Consider the following 26492-nt stretch of genomic DNA (forward strand, 5'->3'; position numbering starts at 1 on the left):
TTTATTTTCTGGCTTCAAAGTTTATTCTGTCACCACTTTCCTGCCTTCTTTGCACAATGGTTTCTACACTGTTGAAAAAGGGGGTATTATGAAGGAGTCAAGGAGACTCAACAGAGTAGCTACTAAGAAAAATAGAAGTCCTGAAGATAAATAAAAGAAAATTATTAAATGTTGGTGTCTTCAAAGCCTGGTGCTGGGTTATTTTCTCTTTTCGTGCTCGTCTCTCAGAGCTTAGATGATATCATCCAAACCCAAGATTTTAGTACAACCTATTCAGAGACAATGCATAAATTTCTATTTCTCTCCCAGAAATTTACTTTGAGGTCTAGATACATGTATCTAACAGGTACAAAATGCATCTTAAATCCAAATGCACAAACAAACAAAAATAACAACGATTTCTCCCCTACCCACACATTCACATACATTCTATTTTGCTTCTGTTTAAGTATAGCGTATTTCAGCAAATGGCATTATAAATTATCCAGTTATATAAATCAGAAACCCTGAAGTCATTCTTGATTTCCCTCCATATCCAATCCAGCACCAATACCTCTCGCTTTTACTGCTAAAATTTTCCTTGAGTCAAACTGTTCATGTTTGTTTCTACTGCTAATACTCTAGTCCATCTTCACTATCTGTTGCCAGCCCTACTGAAAGTGCCTCCTAAATGGTCTACCCACTGCCATTATTACCCCTTTCCAGTCCTCCACATTGCAGCCAGAATGATCTTCTTGAAATGCAAATATATCATACTCATATTCCTGTACAATATATATATATTTAATATATTTAATATATATGAATGTATATATAAAGATATACACAAATTACACATACACTTCTGGCCCAGATAGCTTCATTCTAGTGAATTCTACCAAACAATTAAGGAAGAAAAAAATGCCAATTCTATGCAAACTATTCCAAAATATTGAAGAGGTGGCAATACTTTCCAACTCATTCTATGAAGCCAATATTACCCTGGTATCAAAAACAGGCAAATATATTATAAGAAAAGAATACTACAGACTAATATCCCTCATGAACATAGATGCAAACATTTTAATCAAAATTTTAGCAAACGGAATTCGTACTATATTAAAATTATAGTACATCATGACCAAGTGAGGTTTATTCCATGAACATAAGGTTGTTTCATATTTAAAAACACCATGTTTAAACTCAGAAAAATAATCACCTCAATAGATCTAGGAAAAACATCTAATAAAAGCCAGTATCTATTCCTAATTTAAAAAAAAAAAAACTCTCAGCAAAATAGAAGTTAGAATGGACCTTCCTCAACCTAATAAAGAACATCTAAGAAAAATCTACAGTTAATATCATGCTTAATAATGAAAGGCTGAATACTTTCCCTTAAGATCAGGAACAAGACAGGAAAATTGACTCTCACTACTTTTATGCAGCACTGTAAAGAATGTTCTATCCAGCACTTTCAGTCAAGAAAAAGGAACAAAGGAAGAACTAAAACTTTTTATTCACAGATGACATGGTATGATCGGATGGAATCTACCAAAAAAAAGCTACTGGATAAATTAGTGAGTTTAACAAGTTTGCAGGGTAAAAGGTCACTATACAAAACTCAGTTGTATTTCTACATACTAATAAACAGTCAGAAATTGAAATCAATAAAGCAATTCCATTTACAATAGTTAATATGAAATAATTAGGAATAAATGTGATGAAAGGTGTGAAAAATCTATATGGAAAAATCATAGAATATTGCTGAGGAAAATTAAAGATGACTTATATAAATGGAAAGATACCTTGCTCCTAACTTGGAAGACTCATTCTCTCCAAACTGATCTAGAAATTCAACACAATCTCTATCAAAGTTCCAGTAGAAATTTGTGGACTTTGTAGAAATTGTAGCCATGAACAAGCTAATACTAAAATTCATATGGAAATGCAAAGTGTCTAGGAGAGTCAAAACAGCTCTGAAAGAAAGAGCTGGTATAAAGATGGTACTTGGATAAAGGTAGACAAACAGATCAATAGAAAGGGATTGAGAGTCCAAAAATAAACCAGACATATAAGGACAACTTATTTTTGACAAAGACACATAGTTCTATTTCAGCAAATGGTGCTGGAACAATTGGATATTGATATACAAAAAGATGAACCAGGATCCATACTTCACACTGTATGTAGAAATTAATCCAAAATTTATTGTAGACCTAAATGTAAAGCCTAAAGCTACAAAAATTCTAGACAAAATCAGAGAACATCTTTGTGACCTTTGGTTAGGCACAGATTTCTTAGATATGATACCATAAGTAAGAACCATAAAGCAAAGAATTAATAAATTGGACAAAGATACTGTTAAAAGAATGAAAAGGCAAATTATAGACTGGGAAAAATATGTGCAAACATTATCTAATTAAAGGCTTAAGTCCAGAGTATGTAAAGAACTCTCAAAACTCAACAATAAGAAACAAGCAACTCAATTTGAAAAATGGCCAGAAGATTTGAACAGACACTGCCAAAGAAGGTATACAGACAGCCAATAAGCACATGAAAAGATGTTCAACACCATTAGTCATTAGGAAAATGCAAATTAAAATTACAACAAGAGGGGCTGGTCCCATGGCTGAGTGGTTAAGTTCGTGCTCTCCACTTTGGCAGCCCAGGGTTTCACCAGTTCGGATCCTGGGCCCGGACATGGCACCGCTCATTAGGCCATGCTGAGGTGGGGTCCCACATGCCACAACTAGAAGGACCCACAACTAAAATATACAACTATGTACTGGAGGGATTTGTGGAGAAAAAGCACAGAAAAAAAAGAGAAGATTGGCAACAGTTGTTAGCTCAGGTGCCAATCTTTAAAAAAAAAAATTACAACAAGATACTACTATACATCTATTAGAATAGCTAAAGTTAAAGTAACTGTCAGTGTTGAATTAGATCTGAAGGGACTGGAATTCTCATACACACTTGGTAAGAATGTAAAATGGTACAACTACTTTGAAAAACAGTTTGACAGTTTTAAAAAAATGTAAACATACATCTACCACGTGATCAACCTATTCCAATCCAATGGAAAAGGAAATATATGTCTGTACAAAGACTTATTCACAAATGTTTATAGCAGCTATATAGCAAAAACCTGGAAACAATCCAAATGTCCATCAACAGATGAATGAATAAACAAAATACAGTATATCTTTATAATGTAATATTACTCAGCAGTAAAAAAGAAATGAACTATTGGCATGTGCAACAACCTCAGTGAGTCTCAGAATAGATATGTTGAGTGAAAAAGATTCAGACAAAAAGAGCACATACCTTATGATTTTATTTATATAAATTTCTAAAAAGTACAAACTAATCTACAGTGACAAAGCAGATCTATGGTTGCTTTGAGATAGAGGAGTAGGAAAGAGTTTGAGGGGCAGGGATTATAAAGGGGCACAAAGAAGCTTTTGAGGATGATAAGTTCACTATCTTGATTGTGCTGATGGTTTCACGGATGCATACATATGTTGAAGCTTATCAAATTTTACACTTTAAATGTTTGTAGTTTTTTTAATATTTCAGTTATATGTCAATAAAGCTTCTTTTAAAATATTCCCTATGTTGTTTCCTAAAAATTTTAGAGTAAAACCAAAAATCTTAAATATAACCCTCATAGTCTGATCTGTACTTTCTTCAACCTCTTCTCACTTGATGTTTCCCCTTGTTTTCTGTGTTCCAATTATTCTGAGCTTATCTCAGTCCTTATATTTGTCCATATATGGACAAATACTATATGATATCACTTATATGTGGAATCTAAAAAAACCAAACTCATAGAAACAAAGAGTAGAATGGTGGTTACCAGGGGCTGAGGAGTGGAGGAAACGGGGAGATGTTGGTCAAAGAGTACAAACTTTCAGATATAAGATAAATAAATTTGGGGGATCTAATCTACGGCATGGTGATTATAGTTAACAATACTGTTTTATATACTTGAGAGTTGCTAAGAGATAGATCTTAAATGTTCTCACCACAAAAAAGAAATGGTAATTATGTGAAGTGATGAAGATATTCTCTAATGCTATGGTGGTAATTATTTGCCAATATATAAGTATATTAAATCAACACGTACACTTTAAACTTACACAACTTAACATCTCAATTATATCTCAATAAAAACCAATAGAACTTTTATAACTGAAAAGTATAATAACTAAAAATCAAAATAAATGTTTTTGAGAACTGAAGACAGATAGTAAATGGAAGAATATGTGAAGGAATTACCTATAGTGCAGCACGAGCCGCTAAATAGGTAGAAAGTATGAAAGAAAGGAAAAGTAAATATATATCTGATGGCAATTTAAGAAAAAAAAGGTTAAAGAACATGATGGAGAGAAAAATGCAAAGTGATGTCTTCACAATTTTTATAATTGATTAAAGACATGAATCCTTAGATGTGACCATCACAAAAAGACTAAACAGGATAAAGAAAATGAATTCCACATCTAATCATGTTGGAATGAATCTCCAGAATACCAGCACAATGAATAAAACTGATCAATGGGAAACAGTTAAGCACTTACTTACAGAGAAAAGACCACTGGATTGACTCTTCAAAATACCGGGGGAAAATAGCTGGAAACGTCGAATTTATACTCAGCTAAGGTATCATGTTAAAACCAATAAAATAACCAAATACAATAAAAATAATATCTTCAGACAAATCAAAATCTACTAGCAGAGTTTTTCTGAAGTACCACCTGTAAGATATTATTTATGGAGAATTAAAAATGAGTCCCATAGGATATTTAATGGCAGTTTAAATTGATATAATCCTAAATTGGCTATTATACATTAAAATTTTTTTAATGTTCATACTCTTTCACCAAGAATTCTTTATCTATCAGTTTTACCCTAAAAAAATTGTTATGGATAAGTACAAATATTTGCCCACAGGAGCATTTCAATTTTTCTCATATTATTGACTTAGGAAATATTTTTGACCCCCAACAAAATGGGGCTTGTGAAATACGCCAGGAAATATTGAAATACGATGGCATCATTAATGATATTTTTGTAGAAAGACTTCTGTCTAAAAGCATGAATAGGTATAAAAGGTATATTATTTTCAAAAGAAGCCTACATTATTATATACAGTTGGAATACAATTTTGTTGATATATTACTGCTGGAGATTTATTCTCTGAAATGTAAGATTAGTTATCTCTGGCAATGGAATTGTGAGTACTTTCAAATTGCTTTTTGTGCCTGACAATATTTTTAAAGTTATTTCTACACTAAACTTTCTCTTTTGTACTTAGAAAAAACATTAAAAATAAATGCTATCTTTCAGTATGGAAAAATATATACTTATCTATATAGCTATATATCTATCTGTATCTATATCTATATCTATAATTTGCCAGGCACTTTGATAGGTATTTTCACAGATGGTATTTTAGTTAATCCTCAGGGGAACCCTGTAATATAGGTGTTATTATTTAACAATCCTTCCTCTTTTTTTTAATGGATGAAAAAATTAACCATCAAAGATATTAGCTGATTAACTAGAGTTACATAATATGTGTCAAAGCTGGGACTGGAGCTTGAGAACCAAATCCTTTTCTTTCAACAATGAAATCACATTTGGTGAACAACAAGACCTAAGAAGAGGTTTTATCTCATTTTTCCTGCTGAAGAAATCCTCACAGGTGGTGTTGAAGGTGATGTTTTAGAGTTGCTTTTTCAAAATGGCACTAATGATAAAAGCGAATATCATGAAAAGTCTTAGAAGCAAAATTTTGCCTTGCCTTATTGAAACTGAGGACAATTATTATTTCAAAACACTTGCTGCTAAAACAAAATGTCAAAATTGATTCTGAGTCAATGGGTTGACATTTCTTCAATAAAGGTTGTACTCCTTCCAACTAGGAGGTGGGGGACGGGAGCTGGATTAGGAGACAAAGATCTACAATAGGTCAAAGATCCCACCTAGGGCCCCAGCGGGAGCTACGGAAAGCCTGGCTTAACTCATGTTCATTTGTCCTTCATTCTGTCATGTATTGACTCACTCATTCCAAACTACAAATAAACGAGAAAATTATTTCAAATAAAGGTCAAGCAAAAATGCTAAGTATGACTCAAATAAAGTTCAACAAGTCACTAAGTATGACTGGCCCAAAGGGGTCTATACTTGAGGGCAGGCGAATAGAAATGGAGGACTCAGAAATTACAGAGAACATGAAGAGTTGAGAATTATGGGGATAGCATGATGGATTTTAGAGTTAGTTTGTATTGGGTGCCTGACTCTAATACAAACCCTCACTGCAGTTGCGTGTTCCCCACTAAGAGAGACATGAGAGAGCTGAGAAAGACTCTGAGGAGTCTTTGGGAGAGTAAACTTTGTGAAGAAAGGTTGAAGAGTTACAATTGTTCAATATGAAGAGATTATACATCCTGGATGGGTCTAATAGGTTTATTCTTTCTATTTAACTTTTAGTGAAAAAAATTAGAAAATTAACATAAAGCTCCTCCAATTTACTGAGTTGCTAGAACAAACCAGATAAGAGCGGTAGGCATTTTGAAATACATTATCTTATCTCATTTAAGCCTTATAGCAATCCAATAGCATTATTACCATTTCACAGAACAGGAAATGGTAGTTCAGAGAAGTTAATTAGACTGGTCAAATATTCTTATGGACTTAAAGTACATCTATCAGTACTTAATTATGTATACTTTTCTACTATTAGGAAGAACTACTGTTAGCTTTTATTTCATGACAATCTCTTCAATTAGTTTGTAAACTCATTGATGGCAGAAAGACATATTCATATGCCTCTCTGCCTTACATGTTTCAGGAAGCTCAATGATAAAAACATAGTTTGGGTTACAATTGATGAATTAACTACATGAAAGCTTCTCTACTAAAGAACAAGTGAAAATTAATGGACTTCAATTTGCAGGGAAAGGGAGGAGAGGGAAAGAAATATCAAGGTTGAAGTCACACAGCTATTATTGGCGAAACCTAGTGTGTCTGATTGCCTCCAGAGTTCTTATGTTTTCTAAACCTAACATGCTCTATTATAGGAGTCACAGGGAAGAGCTCCCTCAAAGAGTTACTGAATAACAAACCCTATTATGGAAAGTAGGTGAAAAATAGAGATGTGTCAGCTGTAAGTAACAGGCAGAATGGCCTACTTGTTAAGAGCTTGGCTTCTCAAGTCAGATTGTTTGGGTTGAAATTCCAATTCTATCACCCAACTAAGCTTTTATGTATTGTATTATTGTTCCCAATATTCTCTCCTTCCTCCCTATGAGAGGATTATCCTTTCCCACCCAATTGGTACCAAGTTTGGTCATATGACCTGCCTTAGCTAATAAAATGTGAACAGGAAGATGTTTTTAATGTCTGAAAAGAAATGTTAAGAGCCACTGCATAGTCAGCCCTTGATCATTTTTCCTTCTTCCATGAGAACATCATGTCCCTGCTAGAGGCTGCTCTTCTGTTTATGGAACAACATGGGCTTGAGTCGCAGTCAAGCTGTAAAGGACATCTAACCTGAGGAAGAAATAAACATTTGTGGTTGAAAGCCATCAAGATTTTTTTGTTATTTTATTCATTTAGGTAACTAGCATATCAGTTTTGTTAGCCTGAGCAAGTTACTTAATCTCTCTGTGATTCAATTTTCTTTTATTGTGAAATTGAGTGGTTGTGGTGATTAAATAAGTTAAGGTAGATCAAATACTTAAACCAATTCTGTGTTTGTTGGTAAATGTTTCTCTGAAGAAAAAAAGTCTTGATCTATAGTGTTTGCTAATTTATGTGGCATAAATACTCCATCTCTAGCTGATTCCAAGCTACCAGCATGATATCATTCAAAGGAGAGTTGGAAAGAGGTACAATCAGCTCTCAAGAGTAGGATCTGGCTCCAGCACACTGCTGACTTTAAAGCAGTGCACATAGCAAACACTGTATCAGAGCACATTAAACAGTAAGCACTATAGAAGAGTTTATTTTCTGAAGACAGGTGACAGAATGGAATGACTTCTCAAATTTCATTTACATTCTTAAGATCCTATATTTGGAAGACCACTCAGAGAACTTCAGCACTGCAAGTAAACTTAGAGCTGCTCTAGTATACTCATTTCATCTTACTAGATAAGGGAATTGAGGCACAGAGAGGGTGAGCAGCTTGCCAAAGTCAGTCAGTAGGAAGAAACACCAGGGCTCCTAGTGTCCAAAACACTCTTTTCCCTTCCAACATGAACAATCTCTTTTTAAAAATTGCTATGTAAGGGATCAGCAAAGAAAGAAAAAAGATAAGTAAATAGCTAATGCCTCTTATGTTGTCCCAATTTCTGATTAAGAAGAATAATAATAAGTACAAAAATTAAACCATGGTCACATTTATTGATAATCCTGTTTTTTGGTATTATGAGTCCATTTTGAGGAAAGTTGTCATTAGGAAAAATATTTAATAGTATGTAGTTGGAATGTATCATTTTGCAAAAGTGATTATTATTGGGAAGAACTTTAAATGTTACCAATCATTGAAATGTCTAATTAAGGGTGGTTATTTTGACTGTTAAAATGAGTGCATCATCTCCTGGCATTCCCTAGTAATATCTCCTCCTAAAAATATTGCAGTACACCCCCATGCAGTATACTCCCAAATTAGTGCTTTTCACAACAATGCAGTGTGTTCATATCTTAAGGTAACAGTGATTCATTTTTTTAACCATAGTGGTTACTGGCTGTAACTATGGAATGCATTGTCATGGAAACCACCGTCCCCCCTCCTCCCCCACTTCAGTTCACCCCAGAGCTATTATTGAGAGAAAAGAATTAAGGAAAAGCATTTTGTTAGATGCATATCAACAGATAACAGATACACACACACACACACATACTTTATGTGTGTGTTGAGAGAGAGATAGATAAATGAACTCTCATTGAGTAAAGTTAAACAATAAGAGATCAAGGGAATGAAAGATACATTTCTCTTTATATTTTGTCATTCGGCTTTCTCAATTTAAACCAGCACAAACTGTAAAATGGGAAATAACTTGAACGTAGCAGCCTTTAATGCTGCCCTAGAATAGGAGGTCAGCCTTAGCTTGGGTAATTCATTAGGGAAAGACTGTGTTAGATATTATTGGAACATCACAATATAGAGCATACAATACTTTTGGGGTGTTTGAAATCCAAATTATAGGCTAATGAATAAAGGAAATATTGTACAACTTTTTTAGAATCCATTCTCCTTTGGAAAAACAGCCATAATTATAGACGCTCTGTAGGTGGAAGTGCTCACACAATCACACATTTTATGGTAACATAAAGGGATAAAATGATAAGGGATACACTTAATCTGTGAATGTGACTTTAAGATTCCACAGAAGGCACCAGACCAGAATTCTTCCCCTAAAATGTGAGCTGGTAAGTTTAAGCACATATGTATTAGACCTCCCGAGCCCCAGCAGCCTCTAGATACACACTAGGTTGAATCAACCCTGATTCTTAATAGAGAAATTGACTAGGTAAGGACTCTTGTACTTCGTGTGAGAATCCCAAAGCCTAAGGCATATCTGCCGTCTTCAGTTAGAACCAGATTTGCCTCAAGTTTGACTGCCTTTCCATGCTGATCTTCGCTCATATTTTGTTCCATGTTGATTTCCCTTCAAGAGGTCTTAATTTTGCAGGCAGGACCCATATTCCTCTCACAATGGGGCTGATTAAAAATGTAGATTCCTTGATATTCTCCTGGCCTATGGAATGAGAATGTAGGATGGGGCCTGAGAATCCACTTTTTTACAAGCACTCCAGGGAATTCTGTTGCAACCAGGTTTGGTTACCGTTAACTTGGGACAGGAGGTTGGGGTGTTTTGGTTAAGGGCAGGTGAAAGAAAGTTTTTAGGTCACTGCATTTGACTTGACAATTTTGCAAGTTGTTTTGTTCTTTTGTTCTTACTGGAACTTTATAAGGCTGAAGTGTATGGTGGTATTGGGGATCTCATTATTTTAGAGTGCAAGTGGTCTGGTATTCTTGTGGAACTGCATCAGGAGGACATGGTTCTAGCAGAGTTTGCTATAGATATTCAGGATGACGTTGTTGATGTATTTCAAGTGGGATCTGAGTTCAAGGCCCAATTAGAAAAAGACTTTTGAAACTACCCCATTCATGTCAATGTGATCAGCCTGACCTTTTCAAATATATCTGGAGACTTTAGACCATGCTTCTGGAGAAATGCGTGGTGTCTCCCATGATGTTGCTTTTTAAACTTCTTCCAACACTTTTCTCTGAACGTCACCTTTGTGGCTTTGATTGTATGGCTTGGGTATATGATATATATAACCTTCAGGGCCTCAGTTTCTTCCTCTAGAAAAATGTGTCCAATAACATCTGCCTTTCAGGCTAAGACATGAGATAACCTATGTGAGTAAAGAGCAATTGCTATGTAATACCAGGGCTTACCATAGGAATGTGTTGTTTACTATCTCTAGCCTCCACGGCAACTCTGCAAGGTAGGGGTTGTTAGCCCCAACTTACAGATAAGCAAACAGAGGCTCAAACACTGTAAGTGACTTACACAAAGCTACACTCAGCACCAGAGACAGGGTCTGATTCCAAATCCTGATGTCTTGCTCTTTCCATCAACCATCTGTGAGGCATAGTGCCAGGCACTTAGGTAGCACCCCAAGAGTGCTAGTTTTACACACTTCCTACTCTGCATTCTTCCTATTACTTTTTTTTCTTTTTTGTCTCCAATAAGCAGTTTTGCAGCTGGGCCAGCCACATGCTGAATTATTATTATTATTATTATTATTATTATTATTATTATTCTTTTGCAATTTTGACAGCCTCACTTTAAAAAGAAAAAGAGGATACGAAAAAACCGACAAAGCATCTACCAGTCTTGCCATTCAAACTTCGGAAAAACATAAATACTGGTGGGTCTTCTTGGAGCCTCTAAGACATCAAGGTGGAGAGGGGGTGGACCCTTCCTTTTTGAGTTTGAAAAATGTTATATCAGATAAAGCCTTGGTTCTGAGGCCAACTCTACCACCCCTGGTCATGAGTAAGCTTGCTGGGCCAGAAGTCAAGGGTATAGAGCCCCGGAGAAACCGGTTTGTAGCCGGTTTCTACCCCAGGTCCCTTTGCCCCCCATCAACCTAGGCACGCCGCTGTCAGAGGGCAGGGAGGATGTTCCCAGCAGGGTTCCGCGCGGGCCTCCTTTTCTCGGGAGCTCGGCCTTAGAGGTTGTGCCTACACTCGAGCAGCAGCAGCGATGGGGGCCGAGTATGGTCTTCGGGTCACGTCAGCGCCGGGAGACCCCGCGCACCGGCCTCAGGGACTCTTCGGTGGCTCTGAGCACGCCGGCGGGCTAGGCTATGCTGGCGACCGCCGCGCTCCCTCCCTCTCTCGGCCCCTCCCTCCCACCCCACTTGCCCGGCCAGCGCTCCCCACGGTGACTCTGGATTGCAGCAAGCCACTGGCTTTTTACCAAATCGGGAGCTGCAGTATTTTTTTTTTTCTTCAGAGAGAATAATTTCAGCCCCCTTCAGCTCGCATGACAATCTTGTGTGACTGGGGCGAGTAGGCGGGCACATCCTTTTACATGCTAATACTGCCCCACCTCCTTTGAACCCTCCTCTAAGCGCCTGGCTTCCTTTTATTTTAATTTTTCAATTTTTTAAAATTTTGCCTCCCCCAAATTCACCATAGGGGGAATAAAAACCCTTCTTGATTCTATCCCTCCCCCTACGCCTTGTTCCCCAGGGAAGGGAGACCCCGAGACTCTCGGTACTTGCCCACGGCTTTGCTTCCACCCGGGCGCTGGGATGGCCGCGCGGGGCGCAGGGGGCAGCGATCGCAGCGGCCGCTCGGTCTAGGCTGTCGCTCCATGTGCCCGGCAAGCGCCGTGTTCGGGTCCCCCAGCGAGCTGCCACTGCCGCAGCTCGGAAGGAATGTCCCCTGTTGTTAAGGACCCTGACTGTTTTACACCAATGATTTGCCACTGCAAAGTTGCTTGCACCAACAACACTTTGTCGTTGATGTTTGGATGCAAGGTAGGATGAGGTTCATGTCTTTTTAATGCATGCTGCCTCCCTTGGGGGAGCGAACAATTCCTTTTGTTGTTTGTTTATGTGTCTGCCTGTTGGGAGAGTGACAGAAGCTACGACTTGCTCTGCCCTCTCTGGAAGCCATCTAGGTTTCGGGGCCCGGAGGGCGCACTGATTTTTCCAGCGTCCGATGTTGGGTTGATAACTCGGTGGTGACAGGACCCTGATCTTTAATGTACAGAGGCTCCAAGAGCAGATTATGCCTTGGAAAGGGGGCGCCTTAGGTGGCTCTCTGCTTGAGATCTCGTTATACATTTAGCTAGTGACTGAGCTTCTGGCCGCTCATCTGCGAGCTCCTGAACTCTTCACAGTTTACCACCGCCTGGAGCCCCGACCTAGACAGCCTAGAGTCAGAGTTAGCTGGGGTGGTAGATGTACTTGAAATGAAATTGAACATATAAATTTACAATTTGGCACTTTTAAAGCTGAAGAACTTATTTTTATTTTAGACAGAAAATTTGGAGCTAGCCTCATTGCCCCCAATTGTGTATTTTTCTCTGAGCTTATACAATCCACTTGAAATCAACAATCAGAAATTTTATCAAGAGGTGGCGCAATTACTCAGTGAAGTTTCTAGTGAATAACTATCCCACCCCAGATTTTTGTAAAGGTGATTGGTGTTTCCAAGGAAATGGGGTTTGAAGGTTTTTGAAGCAGGTTACCATTCATTACTCCTTGCCTGAAACTTTTTTAGTGGACTAGATGATATATCCCCTGAAAAAGATGCATAGAACTTGGTATTTGAGTAGTCTTAGCCCATGAATGGTCCGAGCACATGTCCCCTTACTCCTACGTACACGCCTTCACTTCTTTTCATTGTGAAAAGCTAATGGATTTGTCTAGCCTGTTTATATAAAATACTTGTATGGCCACTATGGTGACTCTCTAGGGAGAGAGAGAGCATCATCGAAATAACTGAAAATTCACTTTCGTAAGTGAATAAAAATCACACAATCTCTATTGTTATGAAAGATAACGCTAGCAACTGCACTGGACACTATCGAGCACCTTAGGCAGTAGTTAATGAAACATACACAGTCAACTTCATGGACAGTGCTCAGAGGACGTGTACGTTTAATGCAAAAATTGGGAGTCAGGATTGTGTCTTCTACTGGCTATGCCTAGAGAATCTCTCTTCTCTAAGCCTCAGGTTCTCTTCTATAAAATAAGAAGTGTGGATGAGATGATCCTCTACAGCTCTAACATTCTCTAGTGATTTCTTTCACAGAATCATTTAATAGTAAAGTTACTGCCAGAGACTTAGGGTTCTTACTCAACATGATAGGCTGCACCTTAGAATCAGTTAAAAAAATATTGGTCATGCTAAAGAGTAGCTAGATGCTCCTTTTGAAACCCCTGAACAGATCTTAGAGTTGTTGAAGGTTTGTCTGCTCATTGCTGGCAGGAAGATATATGTGAATGAACAGCACCAGTAACTAACTTGTTAGCTCCTCCCCTCACACAACCTGCCACCCTTCCCCTATGCTTCTATCTACTCACTCTTCTAATTGTATTTACAGCAGCACCTTAGCAATGTCTAATATTTCAAATCCATTCCCATAAATTTATGAGAATTTCTGTGCAGTACTAAATTATTATTAACAAAAGTGAATTATTTGTCAGGGGAAATTAAACACAAGCTAATAATCAAATAAGATAAGCTATTGGTATCGAGAATGTTGTTGAATATGCATTCAACCCTTGAAGTTCACTTTCAAAGAAGTTTATTTTAGGCTGTTAAGTTTTCCCCTGATTTTCAGACCATATTGAAGGGAACTGGTATAATTACTAGCAAACTTTTTTTTTTTAAGGCTGGGGAGTTAGATTAGCTTAACTTCCTTTAAGATTTCTTCCTTTTGGTCTTCTGGCTTAACAAAGTCAATTTGTGAAAGAACCATGTCAATAGAGTAAAACCCCTACATTATGTATGCGGGTAGACACTGTTGTCTGGAAAAGAAATCAAATCTCTGTGAAAATAAAACAATACTTCTTGATGATCTATCACATTCCATTTTGCCAAGTATTTGAATTAGACAATTATTAGAAGCCCTATTTAATGGGATTGATAATTATATTGTAACCATACTTAACAGTTGGTTTATTATAGACTGGTTGACGTAAAGTCCCTATCTTAGAATCTTAGATGTGGAAAGTATAATAGAGCCTTCTACTCTAGCCTTTCTCTAGTGAAATTCTTCAACACCATCTGACAGAAGACAACCGAACGTAATATGAGAAACTTGAGTATCATATAGGCCTGGGTTTCAAAGCTGGATGTACCACTTACTAGATATTTGATTTCTCTGTCTCAGTTTCCTCATAGGTAAAATGGCCTCACTAATATCTACTGCATTACATATTACTATGTTAGTGTGAGAAATACAATTTAAATGTGATGCATGCAGTGCTTAGTATGTATGCATTTATCAAATGATTGATAATTTTGTATGGCCTTGGTTATTTTCATAGCAGGAGCTCATCACTTCTAGGAGGAACCTCTTTCACTATTAGGATAGTTCTTTTGATAAATTGTTCATCTTTGCTATGAGCTTGATCATTACTTCTCTTAAGATTACTTTTCTCTATGCTAAGTATTTATCTAAAATCTAGGAGCCATTTATATATTGACAAAAAATTCACAAAACAAAGTGGATTTGTGAAAATTAATGAAATACTGATACCATTGTTTCATTCAACCAACAAATATTCGTTCAGCAACCAATAAATGCTAGATACTGGAGATGTGACAATAAGCAGGTCTTGTCCCCCATGGTCTCAGAGTCAAATGAGGTGGTAGATGACTATATTATTTGAAATATTGATTTAAGGAAAAATATATAAAATAAGGATTTTACTTGACTCTTTGAGCAATAAAAGTGGAATTTAAATAGTTGTTGGAAAAAAACCTCATGAAGGTAGAGATGTCAATATGGGGCCTCCCAAAAATGCATTCATTCCAATATTATCTAGTACGTTTGAAAATCAGATTATTAGGATGGATGTCTGTTTTCCCTCCTGGAAGATATTTAGCATGGCGAATTCTAAAACTGTGTTTGTATGTAGGCCAGACTTTGTCAGTTTCAAAAACACTTAAACTGTTTGTTCTTATTATCCTAAACCTAGTAATGACTTGAAGGATGCTGAGTAACCTGAGCTTTCAAGGCAGAAACCTGAAATAATTTTATTTTGTCACTTATCAATCTCCCAGGCCCCACTTCCTGCATCCTGGCTGTCATTCCGTTTAGTTAACTGACTATATGACTTATGCCTCCAAATGTTAAGTGTCTTTCTATGTTAGGCTCTATCCCAGGCACTGTGATAGGCATTAGAGATACAAATGGAAGTATGACACCATTCCTTTTCTCCAGGAATTCCAAGTCTATTGAGGAGCTAATTCCGCTCCCTTCCCTAAAATACAGAAAACTTGCAGTCCCACTTGACCTGAAGGTCTTATAAGAGAAACCAAAACACCATTATTCAAAAAAGTTTTCCTATTATATCATTCCTCTTTTTGCCCCAGACCATATTCTATTATCATACAATCCTGCTATGGGAATGGACCTTCTGTGGAGAAGGAGGCTTTCTGAAAGGCTTTTTTTCCCTCATGGTGGTTTCTGTATCATTATCTAAAAATAGACATCAGCTTTACTTTTGCTTAACTTTATTTTATCCACCTGCAAAGATCCAAGTTCTGAATTTAGTTCCATAGCCCAGCCTACATATTGTTTCTCTTTCCTCTATCTTGCCCATAGCTGCACTGCACAGGTCAGCAGCCCCTATGTGTCTTTTTCCCTTCACTCTCCCCTTTCCAGTCACCATTTCAAAGGCAAAAACAAAAAAGAAGATGGAATGTTTGTTATTTTCCCTAATATTCTAAAAGTTCTTTATAAAGTCTCATGTTCTCTACAATTATTCCTTTGCTTTTTTTTTAACTCGAAAGAAGATGTTATTGAAATATGGTTCATACCTTAGAGAACCTCTTACCCCCCATAGGCATTTATTAATATAACAGCTCAACTGAATCAAAGCATCAAGCCCCTAGGCCACATCAGATGCCTTTAATATCCTGTTTGATGGAGTAGGATAGGGAAAAGTTCTTGAAAATGTTGTAGCGTCCTGGAAACTGTTTTTTTCCAGGGAGTATTTAGACATTACATAAACTTCCCCACCCCTCAAGGAAAAGGAATCATCTAGTAGAAACCAACTTCCCTCTCATTTATATGGTGACTCTCCCCAAAGAAAGAAGAATGAGAAGAAGGAAGGGATTAAAATGGAAGAAAATAGAAAAAAAAGGAAGGAATCAAAAAGAGGAAGGGATTCTTACTAAACAAGTAAAGGGAAGAGAAAAAACAATCCAGTTTGATTCAACACCTGCAAAGGCTAGATACTATCCTAGCTGCTTTACAAATGTTATTTCTTCCAATCTCCAGAGTTATCAGGCAAACAGAGAAAGGAGGTGGCAGAGGGGGAGGAAGGAAGGTAGAACAGGATGATAGGAAGAGAAAGAGACACTGGGAAAGAGGAGAAAGGGGAAAGAATGTGTGCTGTGGGCTCCCAACCTCCAGAGTGTTTTCACCATCTCCCAAGAGTTGAATGCCTGTCAGCACCTCTCTGCTGGACAGTTCCCTGGAACCCTCTGGACTTCTCCTTCCCCAGACCTCCTTTGCCTGCCTAGAGAGCCTCTGGGCAGGGAAGTGGTTTTGTTTGCTCATTTGCTTCTTTAAATATTTCCGATCTTGTTATAGAAGAGCGGTGGCCTCAGAGGATTTATTAATCAACGTATCACTATGTATATTTTTGTCATTGGTAGGATAGTTTTTCTCTATGTGAATATTTTGGATATTGCCAGTGTCTTGCTATTTTGGTATGTTTTTTGTTTTTATTTTAAAGTAATACATGTTAACTGAAATAACTTTTACAAAATAGAATCAGAAAGAAAACAAATTTTAGAAAATACTATTTTCCCAAAGGACTGGAGATAAAAACTGTTAATATTTTAATGTATATTTTTCTAGTTTTCTGGTACTATTTTGTTGTTGTGGGTCTACATATACCTTATTTTTTTAATGTGGTTGCAATCATACTGAGTTTACTTTTGAATGTTTTCACTTTATATTTAGATTTGTCTATATATTTTAATAGCTGTGCAATAGATAACCATTCTTATCTTTGAATATTTAGGTTTATTCCCCCCCCTTAAATTTTCTACTATTAAAAATAAAATACATATCTTGAGTAATAAGTCTTTTTTCGATTTGCAATTACTTCCTTTGGATAGTCTAGAATAAGTAGAATTACTAAGACGTATATTTAAATATTTTAAGACTCGATAATGGGAATTGCTACATTTATTTTAAAGATGAATGTATAAATTTACACTTCCACAAGTTACTTTATATATCGTAACATTCTCCAGCTTTAAATAGTTTTCCTCTACTTTATAAATTTATAAATAAGAGGTAATTAGTTTGTTCTCTGTAAGAAGGTTAAAACTCTGTTACACTTTGAGTTAATAAGAGTCCCTTGACTATATTGGTGTGACCCAGTTTAAAAATATCTAATATGCAAAAAATCCCAGTGTTCAAAATGGGTACATTAAGATAACAGCTATTTACACTGTCAAGCCATTAGTCCCTGTCCCTGTATATACACACTAACCTGCTACGATGTGCCAGATACTGTTCCACATGCTTAACGAGTGTCAACTCTCTTAATCCTCAGAATAACCTTTAGAGATGGGTATAATAGTTATCTCCATTTAGAGATGGGGGAACTGAGGCATACTGACTTTAAGTATCTTGCCTGAAGTTATGTAGCTTTTAAGTAGCAGAATCAAAATTTGAGCCCAAGCAATTTATGTCTAGAGCCTACACTCATTTCCAGAATTAGCTATAGGACTCTTTCAGATAGCAACTTCTGTTAAGTGCCTTTAAATTAGGAGTCAGTTTGCAAAAATATAATTTATACATACCTTTCTGGGAATAAATCTGAATTTGAATGCAAGGCACACCTGTCAGAGGACCAGGCTTCTTGTAAAACATTTTTTTAGAGAGGAATTTGATCTAATATACCACTTCCTATAGTATTCATGTTCTCATTTCCCACATAAGGTTACTAAACCTTATAGACAGGAGGTGACACTCAAGATTACACAGCAATTGACAGAGCCATGGCTAGAACCAGATCTCCTAATTTCTATCTCAGTGTTATTTTTCTATGCCATTATCTCTAATTATGAACTAGAAATTCTGAGAATCAAGGTGAGAGAAGAGAAACTGACAAGTTTTATCTATAAAAAGCAGGAAAAAATAACACCTTGTAAGGATTAAGTGATAAATCACATATGAAAACATTTAGCACAATGCCTGGAATGTGATAAGTATTCAGTACGTATTTTTGTCTTCCATTTGACTAAAGCCACCTTGCAAACTGGTAGAAAAGTTGGAGTTTGTTGATAGTCAACTGAACAGAGTTCTTCAATCAAGTATGCTGAAATTCATCCATTAGTAAATGAGGTACACTTTAACCTACCAGCACACTATTAAAGTGTTCTAATGCCACAAAAGGCAGAATCTAAAAGTTTACATAATATACAACACGCACAAAAAAATCCTAGATTAAATCTGACCCAGAAAGAGAAAATGAAAAATGAGCTAATGAGTGAAACAGGTTCCGAATCTCCTGAAGAAGCAGGTTGGTTAGGCTTTGTGTCCCATTTGACAAAGTATTCTTGCCAGTTCAAGGTCCTTTGCAAATTTTATTTTTTATAGTAGAAAATTTGGGGGGAAATGCTAAATATCAAAAGATAAGGAGAGTTAAATGTTATGCAGTCATTAAAATATGTTCACAAAAAGGAATGTTGAGTCATAGAATTCAGGATCTTGAAAAACCTCAGACTTAGTTTATATTTATTTTGAAGCCTCTTGCCTTGTACTCACTTGTGTATATACAGATAAAGTTCCAAAGTTCTTAAGGTAAAACCATCGCCCATCCCTTCTGAATGAAGTTGCTTTTGAATTCCTAAGGCATCCAATCCTTAATGTTTGAATCTCAATTATGATATTCAGTTGTAAATTCTGTTTACTTGTTCTGTGTCTCCATCTAAACTGTGAGCTCCTTAGGGACAGGGGCCATATTGTATCAATTTAGTACAGTGCCTAAAAGATCCAGTAAATAGAACTGTGCCTTTTCCATACAAGGTGGCCAATACATATTTGTTGAATGAATGAGTGAATTATATAGTGCTTATAAATGTTTACTGAATGAATTAGTGAAAAAATAAATAGTGTATATTTTGTTATAATTCATTTGTCATTTTCCTTTAACAGTTTGCTTTTGGGAACCTCTTGTGCTATCAGACTACCCAGAGCTTATGTTTCCTGATAGATAGACTAGCCATTACTAAATGTGTTACCCTGATGTGATGGTTAATTTTATGTGTGAACTTGATTGGGCCATGAGATGCCCAGGCATTTGGCCGAACGTTATTCTGGTTGTGTCTGAGAGGGTGTTTCTAGATAAGATTAATATTTGAAATTTTATACTGAGTGAAGCAGATTGCTCCTCTTAAGGTGGGTGGGCTTCATCAAATCAGTTGAAGACCTGAATAGAACAAAAAGGATGAGTAAGACAGAACTGCTGTTTGACTGCTTTGACCTGGGATATCAGTCTCTTCTGGACTTTGATCTCAAACTGAAACATCAACTCTTCTTGGGTCTCAGGCCTGCTGGCTGTCAGACTGATGCTTACACAATCAGCTCTGCTGGTTCTCAAGCCTTCAGACTTAGACTGAAACTACATATTGGCCATCCTGGGTCTCCAGCTTGCTGACTACAGGTCTAGGATTTCTCAGCCTCCATAATCGCATGAGACAATTCCTAATCATCTCTTTCTCTCTCTCGAGAAACTTTACTAATACACCTGGTATCTAGGGTAAGATGCCTGGACATGTCATCACTACTAAGTTATTCTTGTCTAGTAAGTTATAGAGGAACTGATAGATTATAAATATAATTGAATCTCCATGCCATAGGGATCCTGTTGCAGTTAAGCTTGTTTTCTCAGAAGATCATGGATTTATTTCATTATAAATCACAGATTATACCCTCAGATATAGTAGGGTAGAAATCATTCAATGCTACTTTAATGACTTTTCTGTCAGTATTTACATAGATGACTGTTCTTGTAAGCCTTATGAACGTATTGCACGTTGCAGTGATGATTAAGCATTCAATAATAACTTTTCCTATGAAAATTTAAGTGATCGGGTCAAATGGAATAAGAACATTGCCCTAAATCATGGCTGCTGGAAACCTCATACATAACATAGTATTTTTTAAGCATAATTTGTGTGTGTGTGTAGTTCCTAATATAAAAAATATATTATTTTTGATGGTGTTCCGTTGCATTATCTTTATTAAAGTTTTGTCCAAGTTTCTGAGGTGGTTTAAATCATTTTATCTGATGAGTGAGCATACTGAAAATAGTCATAATCTCTAAAATGCTGGCTTAATGCATTCTAACTTCCTTACCATCCATATTATAGATTAAACCAGCCATGGATTCATAGCACTGCATTATATCTCAAATAATGATAGCATCAAATAATTATTAATGATATCACTTTCATAAACTCTAAAATAATATGGTGGCTACTAGCAGATCAATTGGCTTGTTATCTAAGACTTGAAGACTTTGATTTTTCCCTGGAGCCATGTCTCCAACTATCCTCACTGTGTTTGGTGAAAATCTCCATTTGGGGAGAGGTAGGTACCCTTGTCCACTAATCAATTTCTGGCTCTCTCTTGAGCAAATCTATTACATTTAGAGTTATGGTGAGTACCTCATGGTTAATAACATAATAAGATATAGTCCTTGCCTTGGAACTCTCTCAGTTTGGCTAGTGCACCAGCACTAAGAAATACATATGGATAAAACCACAAACAGGAAAGATTGGACTAACTCTTACTGAGTGCTCACCAAGCACAAGGTTCTGTTCTAAGGACATGACATGAATTAACTTACATACAACTCAAAATAGCTGCATTAAGGGAGCCATTCATCCTCATGTGATACTATCTCTTCATGACTATCCTTGTATGACTAAGGTCAAGTGAGTATCCACAAAATAGTTCATATTTTAAAAGTAGTCTCGTACTTCAATAGGTTAGGAAGCCCTGCTATAGAAAATGAGAGGACCAAAGAATCAATGATTGCTTTAAGTATAGTTGAGAAGGCTTTTTGGAGGTAATTTAAATTAATCTGGGCTTTTCAAGGCCTTGGACTAGGTCAGAAAGAAAAAGAGTTTGGCTTTGGACTCAAGTCTACTGCTGATATCTATGATCCAGCACTTCTTTGCTAGTGTTGAAAGAACATATCAAAAAGTAGTAGTTTGACATTGAAGGTATACCTTTGCCTTGGATGGAAGAAAGGAAGAGAAAGAAGGGGAGTGTTAGACTTTATCTTATCCTATCATCTCGACAAAGCAGAGGGGTACCCTGGGCGAGTCTTAAGCCTGAGTGTGCTCTGTGGTAGGCAAACTTAGAAGTAGCAGGGAGTCCTGAGGCTAGAAGTTGTTATTAAAAAGTGTTGTGTGACTGGACTATTAGCTCTGTGATGTGGGAGAAGTTCTTTCATCTCTCTGAGCTTCAATTTCCTCATCTCTACAATGGAGATAAGATATATTTAGAGCGCCTCTTATACCAACCAAATAAGAAAGCAATTAATACTATGTCTGGCATGTAGTAGCCATTAAATAGATATTAGTTTTCTTTCTCTCACTCCCTCAGATGCAGTCCCTTCCCATTTCACTTTTATTTATACCAGCATAGTATGAAATAGCCCAGAAAGAGGCTTTTTCATTTTCACATCTAAGATTCAGGAGAGGGAAAGAAAAAGTTTACTGTGTGAACCATATTAAACCCAGCTTTACTGAGTATTCAGTACCATCGTGTTGCTAGGAAGATTTTTATTTATCATCCCTAGAACATTATTAATAATACCCCATTTTCTCCTATTTGAAGTGATGCTGGCATAAACCTCCCCCCATGATTTCACCTCAGAGAGTCTGTGAGAAAATGTTCCCGATCCCCAAAGCACCTTCCATGTGAGCACAGATTCTGTAATGTGTATGTTGTTATAGCTGTTGTTACCTGAAGTATTGGTGCCTGAAGGTATTAAGTAGATAACCCTTTTTCTGACATCTACTGTCTGAGGAAGTTTTGTTTTACATATCGATAAACCTTATTTTCTTTATTTAAAAGGCCAAATGACCATCAGAAAGAAATGCTCCTTGGGATTCTGCTGCCTGCCTAATTCCCAAATAAACCTTTCTTGAGTTCTGTAAAATGAAAACATTTTCTCTCTGTGCTTGAGCCTTGTGCATTGCCCTTTTCTGGAGCTATTTCCCCAACAAATTGCTATGGTTGGTCTCTCAAGCCAAAGGGAAGAAAAAGGTTTTATAATGAAAATGCTGACAGGTTCTTATCTACAGCAGTATGGGTAGGGATGCTATGATCTCATTTATTGTAGAAACCGGATGCCTGTTTTGGCTGAAGGGAGCTCAGGCATCCTCTAGAGTTCTGGGCTTTTGAATTTTTATCTCGAAAAGTTTGCAAGGAAAAAGAAATAACTGTAGGGAAACAGAAAACCAGAGCTAGGCAAACTGCACCTTTGTTCTTCCAGTAAAGTAGTAAATTGAATTTCAGTAAGGTTCTCAGATGAAGGTGGTCAGAGTTTAAGAGGCTAGAAATAGGGATCGTGTATTTACTTGCTGCATGCAGGGCTTATTTCTTTGTAATGGTTGTATCTGACCATTTAGAAAGAATCTTTCATCTTGATCTTATTCATTATTAAAATAATGACCATCATTCTTATATGGGGAGCATTCTGAAATTAGTTATCCTTTGTCCCTCAGTACAACTCTATGAAGTATTTTATAGATGAGGAAACTAAAGCACATTGAGTTTAAAATTCTCTTCATTAGAGATGTTCGAGTATCAGGCTGAAGACTATTTTTCCATGATATTATTCAGGTGATCAAATAAATAGTTGGGGCTAGACTGGATATTCTTTAAAGTCTCTTTTATATTCGTACTTCCTAAATGATGCTATGCCTTGCCCAAAGTCACAAAGCATGTAATGGTGGCACTGAGGTTTAAGCTCAGGTTTCTGACTCTAACCTCAGGGAAGGTCACTCTTTTCCTTGTTTGTCCCTCTCCAAGTATTTCCTAGGGACTGACCGTGCTTCCAAAACATTCAACCAAGATATTTCTGGGATCCTGCCAAGAACAGAGGGCAGAACTGATGCTTGCTCCGTAACACCCATTTATGTGATCAAAATGAGTAGGTATTACCTATACTGAATCTTGAAGGGCTGAGGGTACACAGTGCAGGGGCCCAGCAAATGTGTACCATATCAAGTTAAATTGCACCTGTGCAATGAAGACAGATAACCATTTCAGATAGTAAGGGCAGAAGTAGAACTGAATGACTTTGAGATATTGGTCCCATCTTTCCTGTGATTTCTAACCTCTTAAAGGTATTCTCTAGCCTGGAATTACAATGTCTATTGTGCTCCTGGAATAGATAGAAGCAAGAGTATGTAGTTAGGCTAGAAGAAGGCACTGTTGGCTTTCTCTTCATTCTTTTATATATCACTTTAGGGAGTCCAGGACCTGGATATTACTATCCTACTTCCAGCCAAATCAGTTTCATGTACAGCTCCATTATCAGTTATTTATACTTCTGGTGTTAAGCCAAGGAACTCAACAAGAATTTGCATGTGCCAAAGCCCTGCTACTTCTGTCACGGGGATTGGTGGACCCAAATATATCTTTGAAAAATGAAAATCTTCATCTCTGTGTAAAGATAGTCTAGGTGGTGGGATTTCTGAGTTTTAAGGAAGCAACAAAAAATTGCTTATGAAGTTGATTTCAGATGAACCAGCTTTCTACTAACAAAAACAAAGTCTAGGTGTTTGCTTGCTAACTGTGCTTGTAGGCCTAGCTCATTTGTGGATGTTGCCAGACCCATACGCATATTTTTTTCTTCCATTCGTATGGATTCAGGAAGGTAATTCCTGAATTTTCTGATCAAAAAGGGCAACTTAAAATGTATTATTTTATTCCAGCACAGCCAGGTGTTCTCCCATTTTGAATCAGCATTTGGCATCGGCGTGTAAGCCTTCTCTATATGCATCTTTAGAGAAGAGATCTGTCTGGCAAACCCTACATCTCTTTTGCAGTTGTTGGTTAATTTTTCCCCTTTACATTTAATTGATGATGTTTTATCTCAATTTCTCTCTGAAACAGTTTAGGGAAACTGTGCAGCAACTTCAATTTCAATGCAACTGAATTTTTAGCAAATTAAAAGATAATGAATGGACTTAAACAGATTTACAGAGGTTCAGCTTTTTTCTTTTTTCTTTTTCTTTTTTTTTTTTTTTTACTAGGTACATATCAAAATTACTTCTTTTCTGGAGAATTAGATTTACCAAAATGAGTTTCATCAGTCCCAAAGTATTAATGTTAAGGACTTGATGTTGTGCCTCATAGACGATGATAGTTTTGAAGATCCTTTATTACCTATCACAAACTCAGTTCCATTTAGTCTAATTTCATGATAAATTGTAATGAATCTATCAAGGTGTTCCAGTATGCCATTCAGGAAATATTAATGAGATGGTTCACATGGTGTGTCTATAGATGCTTACTTTCAAATGAATAATCCTGATGTACTGAACAGTTTAAAGTATTTACCTTGCATACAGCCTGACTGTTCAGAGCCCTCATAGCACCCTCTGTGTAGCTGCTTTTGCCTATGAATCATCTAGCACCTTCTACTATTATTTAATGATTGCACATAAACATTCTATTTGCCTGCCCAGCAAGGACATTATCAGTTTATTTAGCAAATAAATTAAGTATTTGTCCTCTTCTACTCTTGACCAGTTCCTTATAATGGTATAGGCTCTTTCCAAGGAGGAAGGAGATCAAAGAAATTGTAATAGTATGGCTAATCCCCGCTTACCCTCAGGACTTAGTTTGTGTCATCTCCTCATGGAAGGTATTCCTGGCCACCATATCAGCTCTCTGCTCCCATGGAGTTGTGGACTTCTTTCCATCATATTGAACTGAATTGTCACAAGACTGTAAATACCACGAGGTTTCAGGTTTGGGACTTAACATCTTGAACACCTAGCTACTAGTATAGTGCTTGCAACATACTAAATGCTCAATATATGTTTATTAAATGAATGGTTTGTGTAATCTTTATGTTTAATTATTTAGGCAAGTGAGACTTTAGTGTTAATTTCAAAAAGGAAGGACCTGTCCTAGTTTTGTTAAAGCTTCTCCTGCCTCTCCTATAATGATAGCCATCATACTTTATTTTTAGGTTATTTTTAGCTGCATATAATTTCTACTGAACTCCACTTCATGAGAATGAAAGGAAAAATAAGGTATTCAATAAATATATGTTGAATGAACAAATAAATGAATCCCTCAGTCCTCAGCACTAACACCTAGAAGTTGGTTAAATACATGGTGAAGAAATGAATAACTAAACGTAAAATCCCATAGTAACCTATATTTTGTGAGATTAAATCCATCTTAAAACAATTTATGGTTTCCTAACAGCTGGAAGGGATTTGCTTTGTTTTTTATGGCTTATAAACTGACACCAGCTTTCATCTCTCTGACAGCCTGAGAATCCAGGTATTGTCCAGTGTCTTTAATAGAGTGGAATGATTTATTGTAGGACTGTTAAGAAGAGAGCTGGTCGTGCACCTCATAGGATGAGGCCTGGCTGCAGTGCTGCCACAGGAACCTGGCAGCCTTGGTGCTCTGGGAAAGGAGATGACTGGAAAATTCCCCTCTGTGTGGTGTGCTTCTCAGCACCACCATTTTCTCCATCCTGACTAAAGTAGAATTATCAATCTTTGTGTAAGTCTGTCTGAATTAAGTGCAGATAAAACTAGTTTATTTTCCATTTGTTAGCTAAACCACTTTGAATGCTTCATTCCCTTTAAGAAGTTGTTCTGGCCAACTAGGCAGAACTGCTAAAGACTGTTGCTAAGAGCAACCAGCTAAGAAGTTCTTAAATTAACTAACAGGGCACCTCACATCCTTTCTAGAAATGAGTGTGTGCACATGCGTGCATCTTCCCATGCCTGTGCCTATTGAAATAAAAAATATATATGTAAATGAATAAACCAGTCATTACCTATAGGTTCAGGTTAAGCTGGGCTTCTGTATGGGAGAATGAATCCAGAAGAGGAAAATGAGTCTTTTGTGAAGTTAAGAAAATGAATTAATTAATTACTCTGGAAGAGATCAGGTCAATAGTGGCTAAATTTGAATATCAAAATGCTCCATATTTTTAAATCATTATAG

At 36.8% G+C, this 26492-nt stretch overlaps 1 protein-coding gene across 16 annotated transcripts in view; it reads left to right on the forward strand.

Moving 5' to 3' along the window:
* Window positions 1-26492, forward strand: part of DLG2 (discs large MAGUK scaffold protein 2) — a 1809506-nt gene that overhangs the window by 703153 nt on the left and 1079861 nt on the right. The window contains exon 1 of one of the 16 annotated variants that reach the window (XM_070490541.1): window positions 11438-12045. The exons of 13 other annotated variants lie outside the window; for them this stretch is intronic. In XM_070490541.1, the coding sequence (XP_070346642.1) occupies window positions 11944-12045 (102 nt within the window). In that variant the 5' untranslated portion in view covers window positions 11438-11943. Of the gene's footprint in view, window positions 1-11437; window positions 12046-26492 lie in introns of those variants that run through there. 2 more of the 16 variants (XM_070490533.1, XM_044753775.2) reach the window with 2 other exon arrangements.

Source organism: Equus asinus, chromosome 20 (assembly GCF_041296235.1).
Source record: "Equus asinus isolate D_3611 breed Donkey chromosome 20, EquAss-T2T_v2, whole genome shotgun sequence".
In the NCBI taxonomy this organism is placed as follows: Eukaryota; Metazoa; Chordata; class Mammalia; order Perissodactyla; family Equidae; genus Equus; species Equus asinus.